General features: G+C 40.6%; 1 protein-coding gene across 9 annotated transcripts in view; it reads right to left on the minus strand.

Annotated features, from left to right (window-relative positions):
* Positions 1–5,364: 5,364 nt before the first annotated feature.
* Positions 5,365–14,023, minus strand: part of KIAA0232 (KIAA0232 ortholog) — a 68,579-nt gene continuing 59,920 nt past the window's right edge. For 8 of the 9 annotated variants that reach the window (XM_057426752.1, XM_057426755.1, XM_057426756.1 and 5 more), the window contains 2 exons: positions 11,054–11,135; positions 7,856–9,025 (listed from right to left, as the gene is read on the minus strand). In XM_057426752.1, coding sequence (XP_057282735.1) covers positions 8,736–9,025; positions 11,054–11,135 — 372 coding nt within the window. In that variant the 3' untranslated portion in view covers positions 7,856–8,735. Of the gene's footprint in view, positions 9,026–11,053; positions 11,136–14,023 lie in introns of all 9 variants that reach the window. The other variant, XM_057426754.1, reaches the window with a different exon arrangement.

The following is a 14,023-nucleotide window of genomic DNA, read 5'->3' on the forward strand; positions in this document are numbered from 1 at the left end:
CTCTGTATCTTTCCTTGAAAATCACTGCTATCTCTGCAAGACAGCTCACATATTATTATTAAAAGGTAAATAAAAGCAAACGAGCTTTGAAGCACTATTAACTTGTTCATATGCAGGCAACATACTATTTTGGAGTGTCTGCTCTTACTAATTCCATTTTCTGTATTAACGTTTTCCTTCTAGTTCTGAGAGCAGTCATCAATTCTTCTGCTGGAGCAACCAGAAGAGTGCATTATCATGGTGTTGTCAAAGTTATTAGGGGTAAATAACAGAATGGAAATAGTAATGAATTCTGTAAGTTTGCAGAGTGTCTCCATAGGAAATGATGATACTCCCACTTTCATAATGCTGTTTAGGCTGAAGAAACTATTAGAGAAGTCTGCTGGAGGAAATCCTCCACAGAGCACAGGGTACAGCTGAAAAGTTTCACGCAGGGAGTTAGGCACTTCAACACTTGCGCCAGCACTTACTTAAGGATACAACTTTGCCTAGCAATCATAATACCTTTGAGATTCTAAGTGATCTATTTTAGTGGATATTTTCCATTTCCAACCCACAGATGTCTCTTCCTATTAAGCTGGTAGGATTTTTGGTACTTGTAACAGAATTGTTACTATTCTTTCCACTATGGAAACATGAAAGCACCAGGGTACCAATGTGCTAGGCAGCATAAAAATACCAAGGTCAGCCTCAGAATGCTTACAGAAAATAACAGCCTAGTAAGTATAAAAAAAATACTTTTTATTGCATGTGAATGACTATATAACTCACGGAAAAAAGGGGTAAATAGCATTTCTGGTTGTTCTGAGCTATTAGCAAAAGCTGACTTGTTGCATTAGTAGTTAGCATCAGTTCTATTAAAGCCATCTCCATATGAGACAACTTGGTTTCTGTCTGCAAGTGTTGTGTATTACTATTTCTTTGTAATGGTAGAAGCTGAAGGCTGACATTATGTGACTAAATAGCGTTGCACCATCAGCTCATGGAAGTGTTGCATGGCCTAATTATTAAAAGGAAGCTGAACAGGAACTACTACTTACAGGAAGTATAAATGAATAACTTAGGTGCAGAGGGGATCTTTAGTGCCTTTGGTTTTCAACTGTGCAGAATTTCAAGTTCATCCGTAAGAGCACACTTAGAAATCAAGTCTTACTGTTTTATCAGATGGGATGTAAGTAAATCCTGAAAAGCATGGTAAAAACAGGCTTCCCAAGGAAGTGGTGGAATCACTATCACTGTACGTGTTCAAAAACCGTGTAGATGAGACCCTTAGAGACATGTTTTAGTGGTGGTCTTGGTAGTCCTGGGGTAATGGTTGGACTTGATGATCTTAAAGGTCTTTTCCAACCAGGTTGATTCTAGGATTCTAAGAAGTCAGTTGTGGTTCTTACTGAGCATGGTTATTATCAGTTCTCTGCCATTGGTTCAGTTGGATAAACCTGTAAAATACTAATGTTGTAAAAATTCTTGGAATAAAATCCTGATGTTCTGTTCAGAGTGTCTTGCCTATGGCTGTTGTGTAGAAATGAAGCACTATATAAGCAGCCTTTGACTGGCAACTGATGTTCACCTAGTGGGCAAAAGACATCAGTGTGGTCTAATAATAGATCAGTGCTAGCGCATTTAGTTTTGTGAAAACGTTCAATTCAAAACCTCTGTCACACAAACTCATGTTCATGCCAGTGCTATGGTTACTCTGCAAGAAAGCATGAAGAGTTTCTGCTCTGTTTGTCTGATTTTTCAGAGATATACTCCATGTGAAAACATGCAGAGTTAATAGTCCTTCCTTCATTCCTGTGGAGTCACAGAAGAGAAACACAAGCTTCCCTCTTGCTTCTCAGGCCTGTAGATGTGGGAAATCATCTTTTAGGCTTTCAGTTCTGTTTTGAAGCTGCAGCAATTTTGCAGTGGATACAACTTACATATTTTTTTTTTAAGAACTACATGGGAACGTGTAGATTGAATTTTCGTTCATCGGGAGCCAAGTATGATGCAAGCAGCTTTCAGAGACAGCCAGACTGAGCTTCACTTGAATTGGCTGTGCAGCTCCCTGCCCATCCTGAGGTCAGGAATTCCCTGTCATAAACTAGAAGACATTTGAGTATAATTTTTTTTTCTCTAGTTAACCAAAGATTTGCATATTGTGAAGGTTGAGCAGTTGCACATTATTGAATACTAGCTGATCAACAGCTCCTGCCTCCATTTCGCATCACTGTTGTTTACTGCAGTTTTAGTTCACACAAGCAAGAGAGCAAGTATAGCAAGTGATGGATAACCTCTGTTCCCATCTGTCAGACTAAGAGACAGAAGAGTTCTCTCTTGAAGGTAAGTGCTAGAACAGAAATGAGACATTGACCTTTTCCCTCCTTGCTTTACAGAATTACTTGTATAGTAAAGTAAGTAATGCATGCTTTATAGCACAGAAAAAGGGAACAATAAATAAATTCAGGTTCCTACTGACTTGTAGTAATGAGAAGGATGATGATTTGATCAAAAATATCAGTATCTGAGAAGCAAATGGTGATTTTAACAAATGGAGAATACTATACTCTTCAAAGTCTTCACATTAATTTTGTCCACACTAAACAAGGATTTGTCTTTTGCATGTCTGTGTTTGACAGCAGCCCATCTCCAGGGCAGCCACCATCTGCACAGGCACTCCTACTAGCAGTGGAACATCCAAACCATTTTAAGAGGCGTTGGATGAATCAGGGACAGCTGGAGAATGTGCGATTACCCCAAAGGCTGCCTCCTCCTGCGGGAACTTAAACTTGATAAAGGATGAGGAACATGAAGGCAGATCTCTACCTACCATTACTGTTAACCCTTCTGTTACCGCTGGGTCCTAATAGACTTACATGGTTTAAAAGTCCCCTCCAAGAGACAGCAAGAAAATGAAGAGCAGGAAAGGTAGGGGAAGGCAGTGTGAGACTTCCCAGCATGATGGAATTGGTATTACTGCAGCATGATGCATGTGGCTGGACTCTTCCTATCGCTGTCTGCAAGCTGTTTAAGACAGACAAAATGACTAATAAGGTGTGAAGGAGTAGGACTATACAAACTAAAAATATCGCTGCTTGCATTAGTATCTCAGAATTGCAGAAGCTGAAGTGCCCATAAGTAACTGCCAACAATCCTCCATGGAACTCATGTTGTGGATATTTACTTACAGTAAAATCACACCAGATAAGGAAATGAGGTTTTTGTTACGCGGTGCTGCATAATGCAAAGTTGAGATGCTATAACAGAGTTAGTCTCTTAAACTAGCACAATTTAAGTTACATTTCCAAAAGCAAATAGATTAATTTTGTAGCACAAAAGACATCGGACCCAATGTGTGGTAATGTTCCCTGGCAAGTTCCAGGAGAACAAAGTACTGATCTAAAAATTAGTTGTGGTCTAGAGCCAGTAATGATGAATGAAATCCAAGTTAACATTCAGTTTGGGCAGATAACAGATCCAGTTATTATGTCTCTATGGATCTGCAGTGTATTGAATAAAATTGTAGGAAAATGGAGAAAAAGCATTTAAAAAGCACAAATGATAGTTGAGACTTCTTGAGGAATTACTGTCAAGTAGATAAGGGTTCCAGAGTCAAAATTATGGGGTAGAACCCCACTGCAAAGTGAAGACAAAAACCAAGCATCCATACAAAAGTGAGAAGTTGTAAGAGAAAAAAGGAAAAAATCCTACTGGAAGGGTATTAGGAACAAGAAATTGAAAGGCCTGACTGATTAAATGTAATTCCTTTATCAAACATCTTGTATAAATACAATGAAAATATACTTCTGTCATATTTAAGAAATAATTAAAAATAATTTATGCCTTGAAAGTTTGGACTACCAGGTTTAAAACATGCTAGAAGGATGCGGACCTGTTAGAGCAAATCCAGAGGAGGCCACAAAGATGCTGCAAGGGCTGCAACACCTCTCCTATGAGGACAAGCTGAGAGCTGGGCTTGTTCAGGCTGGAGAATGAAGGTTCTGGGGAGACCTTAGAGCAGCTTCCTGTGCCTAAAGGGGTCCTACAGGAAATCTGGAGAGGGACTTTTTACAAGGGCATGTAGGGACAGGACAAGGGGGAATGGCTTTAAACTGAAAAAGGGGAGAATAAACTCTTCCCTGTGAGGGTGGCAAGACACTGACACAAGTTGCCCAGAGAAGCTGTGGCTGCCCCATCCCTGGCAGTGTCCAAGGCCAGGTTAGATGGGGCTTGGAGCAACCTGGTCTAGTGGAAGGTGTCCCTGTGAAGGGCAAGGGGGTTAGAACCAGGTGAGTGTTAAGATCCCTCCCAAGCCAAACCATTCTGTGATTCTAGGCACTGACAAACAAAAGTATTCACCCAAGGGCCTTACAGAGAGCTATTTTCCATTATTTCCCAAGTGTGTATTCATGTGTTGTTTTCATCACACTTCTAAGTCAGGAGTGTTGGAATCATTCCGCAGGGAACCCCATCTGGCTATGGCTGTAAACTTACAGCAACACATTGCATGCATCTCCACCACGCTGGATGTGAGCTACTTTAAAACTGGCTCTTTTTTGCCTTTCTATAAAGAGAGACCTGGCCATGGCGTTAGGATTATGCATTGTCACAGATGCAGTTTGTCAAAAAATAGAAGTAAGATACTGCCCATTTGAAGGTGGAACACAAGCTGAAAGCAGAAACAGAAGTCTGCTACTTTAGATCCCTTACTGCATAAAAGTTCTTTAACTGGTATGTATGACAGGGGCTGGGTTTGCTCAGGTTTGCATTTAATTTTCTTTCTTATTTTGAAAGAGGTCTCGTTTTCTCTAAACATGAAGCTGTCGTTACAAGTGAATTTTTGGAATGAGATTATGAAGTGCGAACTAAGCTTATTTGTGTGCTTGTCTTTTTGTTAAGAACATAGGCAATGTATTTAATTTTCCTGCCTTGTACTGAAAAAATACGAGCAAAGAAGAATAAAAAAAATGATGCAAAGAGAAGGATTCCCAAATTAGCTGCCTCCTGCCACCTCTCCAGAGTGTTGAATGCTTAACTGCCATGGGAGCTGCAGAGATGATGGAGGCTTGCTTTTTGCAAGGAGTTACATGCAAAAGATGAGGGTGATCAGCTCAAGTTAGTCCTGGGGAGATTCTGGTTGGCACAAGTGGAAATCTATTGGAATAACCTCCTCAGGAAAGTGGTGGATTCCCCAGTGCTGGACCTTTCAAGATTCAGCTGGACAGTGTGCTGGGACATCTAATCTAGGTCATGTTTTGCCAAGAAAGGTTGGACCAGGTAATCCTTGAAGCCCCTTCCAACCTGGCATTCTGCGATTCCATGTTGTATTTAAGTTATCTATCTATGTCAGCCAAAGAAAATGAATGCGCACACACCATCCCATTGTCCTTTTATATTTTTATTTGGTGTTAAGTAACTCCACAAGAAAACAAAATCAGTTACTCTGGTGTACGTGAAATCAGAACAATACAACCACTTGAAGCAAAAAGTAGAAACAAATTTCAGCCCAGGAATGGAAAACTGATACTTCAGTGCTATGGATATGCAATGCGCTTCATACCACAGTGCGGTTCAGCGTATGCCAACCTTTAATGCTGCTGTTGTTGTTGTTGTTGTGTTTGTTTCTATCCATACAGAAAAACTAAAAACCACACTTCAACTCTTACCGAAAGCTTTAGAGCTTCAGCCATTAAACTATGAAAACAAGTAAAGACAATTTGTTATTGCCCAAGCTCAGCACATGATTTTCTTCTCCCCAAAGGTGCTGGTGTTGTTCCACGCCACTGTGTAACAACAATAAGCAGCACCTTTGTTGCTTTGAGCCCTTTCTTACCAAAGAAGCAGCTCTAGCCAAAATTAACTGAGCTGAAGTTTGTGTTTGAAATATGTCCATTTGGTCATACCTTGTTCTCGTATTAAGTTCTATTCCATTCTTCACTGTAGTGATGTGAAGAATGTATGTGTAAAGTTCTCTTTTACTTCCAAGTTACAGTTAACTAGCTCTCAGTGCAGGTGCTAAACAACCTCTCAAGGAAGCTCCAGAAGAAAGCAAAATATGTAAAAATCTATCCCAAGTCTGCAAATAAATTAAGAAAAGAAACTGTAAAGTGTCAAAAGATTCGTATGAATGCAAACCCTAAAACATCTTCTAAGAGGAGGACCGAAAGTCCCCGGGGTAAGGATAAACCAAGCCAATTTTAAGTAAGGATCTCACCAGCAGCACTGTGCAGAGAGCACCAAGGATTTCCAACCACGTCTTTGAATTCTTACATTATCAACTGAATAAAGGCAACAAAACCCAGTTACTGAGAAAACCTTTCCAGCACGGAACATATTTCAAAGGCAGTTCAGCTCACATTTCAAACAGCTGTAGTTCTCATGAGGTTTATTGCCTGGCAGAATTAATGGTCAAGTCAGCTCTTCCTGATGGTACAGACATGCTGCTGTTGTGTAGACAAGTTAGTTGGTGTTGGGTTTTTAACTATGAGTTGGTAAAAACTTAGAATGTTTAGTTTTGCAAATATTGCTCCTCCTGGCTTAACCATTTTGCATAATGTGTTAAAAGCACAAGGAGTCAATAAGTCTTGTACAGATGCAACTCAACAACGTATCGACTTTCTAATTTAACAAAAGAAAATTGAAAAGCAAGTCACATAAAGCAACAATCACTACTGCAGTCACACACGTATGCGCAAGTCACCGCGGCCCCTGCCCCCCCCCACCACACACACAACTTGCCCCACACATCCTCTCAGAAACACAAAATGAACTACAAGATCTACTAAATCACAGCCACGACAGCAGCTAACTGCAGCAGCCACAGGATTTCTTTCAAGTGAAGCACCGACCCTCCGTGTTACTTAAAACATTGAACGCTCTGAGCATTTTAGATCATTTCAGCCATTTGGGCTTGAGTGCAGAGCAGGATGCTTTTGCAGGTTACATGAGTGCCATCATCTGCAACAAGACAACATTCTCAGTACTCGTTACAAGACCCACAACAATCCACACATTACTCCAGTGGTTTATGATTTTTTTGGTGTTACTTGTTCAACTTCTGCCCTACGTTGGAAAGTTGCTAAAAAGGACAAAAAAAAAAAAAAAAAAAAGGGGGGGGGAGGGAAGATAAAAAGCCCCACATTGCCTCCATACCTACAAAAAAATCCTTGGCTTCTCCAGTTAGCAAAAACACAAACCATGGTGTCCTCAGTGTTGGTTTGTGGGAGGGGGGGATCAGAGGATAGAAAACACAGTTTCTGTAAGTCTCTAAAGCACAACCCTGTTGTTCCTACTTCAAAGTTATGAGATTTACTGAATGAAGACTGGACAAGTCATTCATGCTTTTCTCCTGCATTCAGAAAGGCACTGATAGATTACAGTGTTAAGTATTTATCTCCCGGTTCTTAAAGAACAAAGCCTAATGTGCAGAAAGCGGAAGTCTCTGAACAGCAGAAGTAGCTGTAGACACTGCGATGCTAGGAAGATAGTGTAGGGCTACAGTTACAAATGAAAATAACTGCAATTAAGATGCAAAAAAGCAGTGGTACTACTAAGACAAGCACATGCACATCCATTCTTGATTTGACAGCACAATCTAATCTAGTTCAAATAGCCAAGAATTTAACAGGGGGACTCGGGGGGGGGGGGGAAGAAATAAAATCTTCAAGAGGACAGCTGTGTCCTCATCTATAAAATAAGCAAGAAGAGAAAGATAAATACACATCTGAATCCATTAACTGAAGAGGAAACTCAAGTTGTTTTAGAGCTACAGACCCTCAAGAAGAATAATTTTCCATCTCGCGTTACTTTTAAACCATCTGTTCTACTCTGCAGTTTTTATAGTTGAGTTCGGGAAAAAAGCTCCTCCTCACACGGATCAGCCCATTCACTTCCACCTTCTGAAGCTGTGTCTGCAGAGCTGGAGCTATCACTGGAGTAGATCTTCTTCCTGAAGCCATTTGGTTTTGCCTCAGCATTTATATCATCGGCACATCTTGCTTCATAAACAGAAGACACCTAAGGATTTAAACTGACAGTGTTGATGGGGAACAATACAGAACACACTTGCTTCTTTCTGGGCTGGGAGGTGATACAGTTCTGCAGCTGTTCAAGAGAGATGTCACAGCTACAGGGCAAGTCCTTCTCTTTCCTGACTTAGTCTGCTACATTGAAAGGACTGCAGAACAGCCGGAGGAAAAAGAGGGCATTTTTTTCCTATTCCTTAATTTCAGGATCTGCATATAACAGCAAGAGAATCAAACGTGAACTCGGAATGCATCATTAGCACAAGTCATGTTAGAAAGTCACTGTAAAACTCATCTAGAACATTTGGTAGTAAGTATTAAGTACCAAGAAAACCCAGTGCAGATCTCACTGAACTGCAAGCAAACCCGATGTATTTTCAGCTGCATGAGTAAAGCGATAGCAAGCATGTCCTGGTGTAAATTTAAGCACTAGCATCACTATGAAGTTTAAAAGTGTATCAGTAAGTGCATATGAAATGTTTTCCCTACAGAAAACCCAGGGGTGTTCTGCTCATGAGCAGGACAGAGTTCAGCATGCATTAGTTATGCCTTTAGTTACGGGCCCCATCAACCCGCTCCAGCTTACTGAAATTAGAAGCTGAGGAAAAGAAGACTTGTGCTTAACACACACAAGCAAAAGCCAAGTGTTCCCAAAGGAAACCGAGTCTGCTTAACTACTAGAAGTACAACTGTGTGTACAAAGGGCTGTACTCCCCAAAGCACACCACTTCACAGGATTTTCAGAAGGATGCTCAAGATGCAGAGATTAAAAAAGCAAAGTAAAGAAAGAAAAGCTTTGGAAGGTTTTTTAGGAACTTCATTTGAGGCCAGACTGAAAAGTGTGATGGAAGGAAAGATGTAGTAGCACACCCTTATGAAATAAGCAAAAAACCTCCTCCCCCAAACCAATGCCAAACTTACCATATTAAAATCTAAAAGATGTTCATCATCATTGGATGTTTCCTTTACATCTGCAAATTCTCCTACACCATTCTCTCCCTTGGCATTTGTGTAACACGCTTACATTGTGTTTGTGGGGGTGTTTCAGAGGAAAAAAGGGAGAAAAAACAGAATTGAGGAACACTGTTATTTACAGTTAGCCAAAATGAAAGCATCTTGAGAAGTATTTTTGTCATTCACACTACAGATCACGTAACCTCTGCTTGGGGGAGGATTTTATACTCTGATATCCTCAAAGAGATAAGCATAATACCTCAGGGAAGCTGCATCAAATCTTACCTGGTGAACCAAATAACTAAAATCCTATTTAGTTAATGAGATCTAAAATAGTAAAGTACAAAGAGCAAGAATTACTTTTTTTATTACAAATACTTCAGTACATTTTTACACTGCACAGCATCCCAGACCATGCCTGTTTCTATTCCCATCCCAAATATACTGCAACAGCAGCCTGATCCTGACTGAAGCTCAAAAAAAAGTCGATGTGAACAGCTGTGGTTTCTACCAGAGTAAAATTCCATATATAATATCAACATGTATTATATAGATGTATATGGATCGCATGCATCAATATCCATATATTAAAAATACCCATACAGAAAACTGGATACAGCTAAAGATCTGTGAAAGAATAACATCAGTTCTAAGACTAAAGCTCTGGTTTTGCTAAACTTAAGTCTAAAAGAGGAAATCCTTCACAGAAATCCTGCCACCGTATGAGGCAGGTTCTGGACTTGACAGTATTTTGTACTGCCTATTCTGTGTTCCTCTGAGGAGGTGAGGTGATGGAGCACTGGCAGGGTACGCTGGTTCACCAGTAGATGTCAGCAAAAAGATGCCACAATTCACTCACAGGATAACTGACTGTGAAATACGTACTCAAGAGTGCGAGTCACTGCACTTAACTATTAGACCAATAATGTCTCTGCAATTGTCACCGTGAAAAAAAAAACAAAACACTTGACAAAAGGACACTAAATATCTTCACTTTGTAAAGACTGAGCTTTTTCTAATACAGGAGGTTCTGTAACCAGTCAAAGTCCTGTCGGCAGCAACCTCTGCTCTTTCACTGTGCAAGCACGTTTCTGTAGTTGGGAATGAAGTCAGGTAAGATGTTTTTGAAAGTAACCCAGACTGTCCTAAACACCAATGTAAGGGCATTCAGGCACTGAGAACATAGTTTAGTTGGTAGCACTTCAAGGTACACTCCAAAAATAGTTCAGTAATAACTACTGGCTAATCTACTTCCAGATTATTAAGGAACCAGGTCTCTGATCAAAAGTTTCTTGCAGTGAGCCACCACAAGAGAAAGCATCAGACAGCCTGAACACCAACTGTGTAACTGTTCTTGTTTAGCTTCTTGCCTTCTCCCCACAAAAGGTAAATTGGTATGCAGGCAAAAAATAAGGGCTGCCTGGATTCTGCCTGTCCCCTGCAAACCTGGGCCCAGGGCAGCTGTCAGATGCCAGGAATTGTTTGTTGGGAGGCCACAGGGAGTGCTGGAAGCACCCCTGCTTCCACTCGCTCGCAACTGCCTACCCAGGCTGGGCTTGCTCAATGTGTGGGACAGAAGAATGCCCAGACTGTCACTGGGACAGGAGTGGCCAAGGGGCAAATCCCTTTCCTTCAGAGCTCAGGAGGAATTCCATACGTTCCCTGAATAACTGGCATGTTATTTATGCAAACCCATAAAAGGTGTTTAAACATTCCTACAACCTTAGCTACCTAATAAGTATTATTTGGGCTGAAACCTATTCAGAAATGTAATAAAGTATTTTCAGAGTCAGAGATTGATATTCTATTTACTTAATTCCAGGCTCTGGAATGAAATACATTTTCATAAATGTTAAGACTATTTTAAAAGCACTTTCATTTAAAAACTATTCAGAAGCACCCTAGCTATCTGTTACAAATGTAGCTGAAGCATCCCAGTTCTCTCCCAGGTAAGAGAATTTACTGTGAAGTGTTTGGGTTTTTTTAAATACCAGTAGTAGTTCCCATTCGCCTGCAGCAATCCCAACCCATAACAAAGAGCATTTCATTCTAACACAAGTGCAATGTCAGTTCAAAGAGGCACAGGTGCTTACCTTCACACTGCGATGCAGGAAAAAGGGGAGAATAGAGCGCCTTTTCCCACCAGCATTGCTTTTCCTGGCTGCCACTCATTCTCTGCAGATTAGTATTCAATACAGGAAAGTGTTTAGACAATAATCACACTTCATTATGTCATAAATAATATACTTACATGTAAGTAATACTCTGGTATTACAACCAATTTGCTAGGTCTGATAGGTCACACTGTTTGATTCCTAATACTAATAGGAAAAAGCTGTCAAACTGCAATAAGACATCCATTATCTGAACTCTTCTAGCCAGTATGAATCCCACATGGGGCTCACATTCTGCCCATATAGAGTTATACAGAAGAAAAAGATGAATGCCAGCCCTATACTAAGTACAAACCAAGAGAGAACAGGTAGCTACCCAAGAAATGAGAATACAGTGAAACAACATCAGTCAACTTGACAAATAGTTCATGTAAAACAAAACAGAAAAGTAACAAATAGCAGCGAAATGTCATGTTTAAAGCCTGGAAGGGTGAGTTAGCAGTACTATTAGCATCAATGGGATGACAGAAAATGAAACTAAAGAATTAATGTGCCAACATGAGGAAAACCTGGTTATGAGAATGAATAAGCTAAAAATAATCTCGTTCTACTCATTCAAAATGCCTGAACACCTTGCCCTGTATTTTAATGCTAATTTAATTTTACCAGAGCCCTTTCCTTACGGAATTAATGGACATGGCTAAAATACCAAAGGCTTGTCACAACAGCCACGTCCCTAATGTTACTGCATCTGCAGTAACCCCATTAACGTCCAAAAGATGGTGCCAGCTTCTAACAACCCCTATAGATTTTAGACAGAATGATTCACAAATTACAGTGCAACAAGCTACTAAAACCACTAATAAATGAGGTTCAACACTGAGTTTCTATCCAGCTTCCTCCTCTGTAAACCTAGTAACACTGAAGCATGGAAAATTAATGAACCCCCTTTTGCTCCTCCTTAAGCTACTGTAGAACTACACATCTATGGAACCTGAACTTACAACCACCACTTAAAGAGAAACTCCTCTCAAACCAAATGAGCAACTCAAGAGTGCTGCATTCAGAAGCATGTGCCAGAGTCAACTGTTCTTTTCTCAGGTAATTGTGCTATAATGAACATAGCCATAACACCAAAGAACAGTCCCTTTTGGAACCACCCTCCAAAAGCTCAAACCTCAGGCTCCAGGGAAGGGAGTTCTTAGAAAGTTAAACCATGGAAAAGAAGGGGAAGGGGAGGAGAGGAAAAGCTCAAGGGCATTTGAAGCAGGTCTTAGTAAGAAATATATGCATTTACAAATAAATTCAATCATGGAAGCCTTACTCTGCTGCTTACTACAGATAAAGGCATGTAAACTCCACAGGCCCAATGCTTTATTAACTTCAAAGCTTCTCGCCTGGCTGGTGTCACATCTGCACAGGTGATAAGCTGGATGAACCACAGCAGGTTACAAGCAAAGCCAGCTTGAGCCTGGCAGGGTAGCACAAGCTACAGGCTGCTAAGTTGCCATCAGAGCCTATGTATCTGCTGCAGGATGGCTGGTGATTGAGCTGGTGCTGGCTGCCTCAGCTCCCCCATCCTTCCACCACTGCCTCAGCACCATAAGAGCTAGAGAAGGGCAGTACACATCTCCCAGCTGAATGTAGCAGCAAGACCAGTTTGAGCCCAGATATGGCCCACTTGCACCCACACTGACCCTCGTGACATGTCTTACAGCTGAACCAGCATTAAGGTCAGATGTGCAAAGCATTAGGTATGGATGTAGAAAGACCTGCTACCCATGTGGAAGCCATGTGGAGGTTTTGTTTGGGAGGGGATGAAGGGCACGAGCTGATGCCCATTTATACATTCACTGAAGGAAACTATTCTTTCCTACAGATGCTTAGATGTTTACTATAGTTGCAGAGTCTGCCACTCTGAGAATTTCTGTGAATTAAAGAAAACTCCCAATTAGTGAATACAAAATAGCAACTCCAGAATAGTAACATGACTCTATCCTCCTTTGTTGGCATTCCTTCCCTTTTAAAACAGCTTTTTCAACTCATGCTTCTTCCTCCTCCTCTCTCACACATACTCACATACACTTCCAGTGCTTTATGAAAAGTTGTACTAAATTTTCCAGCTAGCCATGTAAATAGCTGTTATTCTCAATGGTTCTGGTATTAGAAATTTTAAGTGGAAGTCTTTCCTCTCTATTCATATTTGTTTTGCTTTATTTGTGAAAGTAGAGCTCAAAGACAGTAAAGCAAACCCAACTGCAGTGCTGTTTCACTCCCAGTCTTGCTACAGGTCTGATGGAACACTGATGGCTTCCCTTTCTTGTTTTACAGCTAGACATATGGTAACTGAGGTTGCTCTTAGAGCCTTCAGTTGAGACAATGTAAAATCACTTCAGGGCTTCAGCACTCACAAACACAAACACCACTGTAATGTTAGAGCTGGGCAAAATTCTCCTGCCTCAAGGCCTGGCTGATTAAAACCACAACTGTCCAGGAATTTTCAGTAGATTTGGGTCATAATTGCGCAGTTACATGCAGAAACTAGGACTCCAATTCTGCTTCTGTCTCCCTGTTACCTCTCCAATGCTGAGAGCTAAGACAACAGCAGGAAAAAAAATAATTGTAAACAATACTGGTGTCTGCTATTGTTTGTATAGGATTTTGGAAGAATAAAATAGTTTCAAAATGTGAAATAGCACTGATATGTCTTTCATTAGCATCTAGCTCACATTTGTTCCTTCCAGTATCAATTTATATCTGTCTTTTGATATGAACCTTCTTCAGAACTTCATAAAACAGCTGGGCTGTCCACTGAGGTCTTTCATCCAAAATTTCACTTGCAAGCCCTGGTGTACAAAACAACACTCATCCTCTGCAAACACCAGGACAAACACTTTCTAAAGGAATAAAAGCAAGCATTAGGGATTTTTCCAACTAAAACAACCTCAC

This window comes from Pezoporus wallicus, unplaced genomic scaffold (assembly GCF_028554395.1).
Source record: "Pezoporus wallicus isolate ANWC-B61680 ecotype Strahan unplaced genomic scaffold, APGP_CSIRO_Pwel_v1 scaffold_13239, whole genome shotgun sequence".
Taxonomy (NCBI): domain Eukaryota; kingdom Metazoa; phylum Chordata; class Aves; order Psittaciformes; family Psittacidae; genus Pezoporus; species Pezoporus wallicus.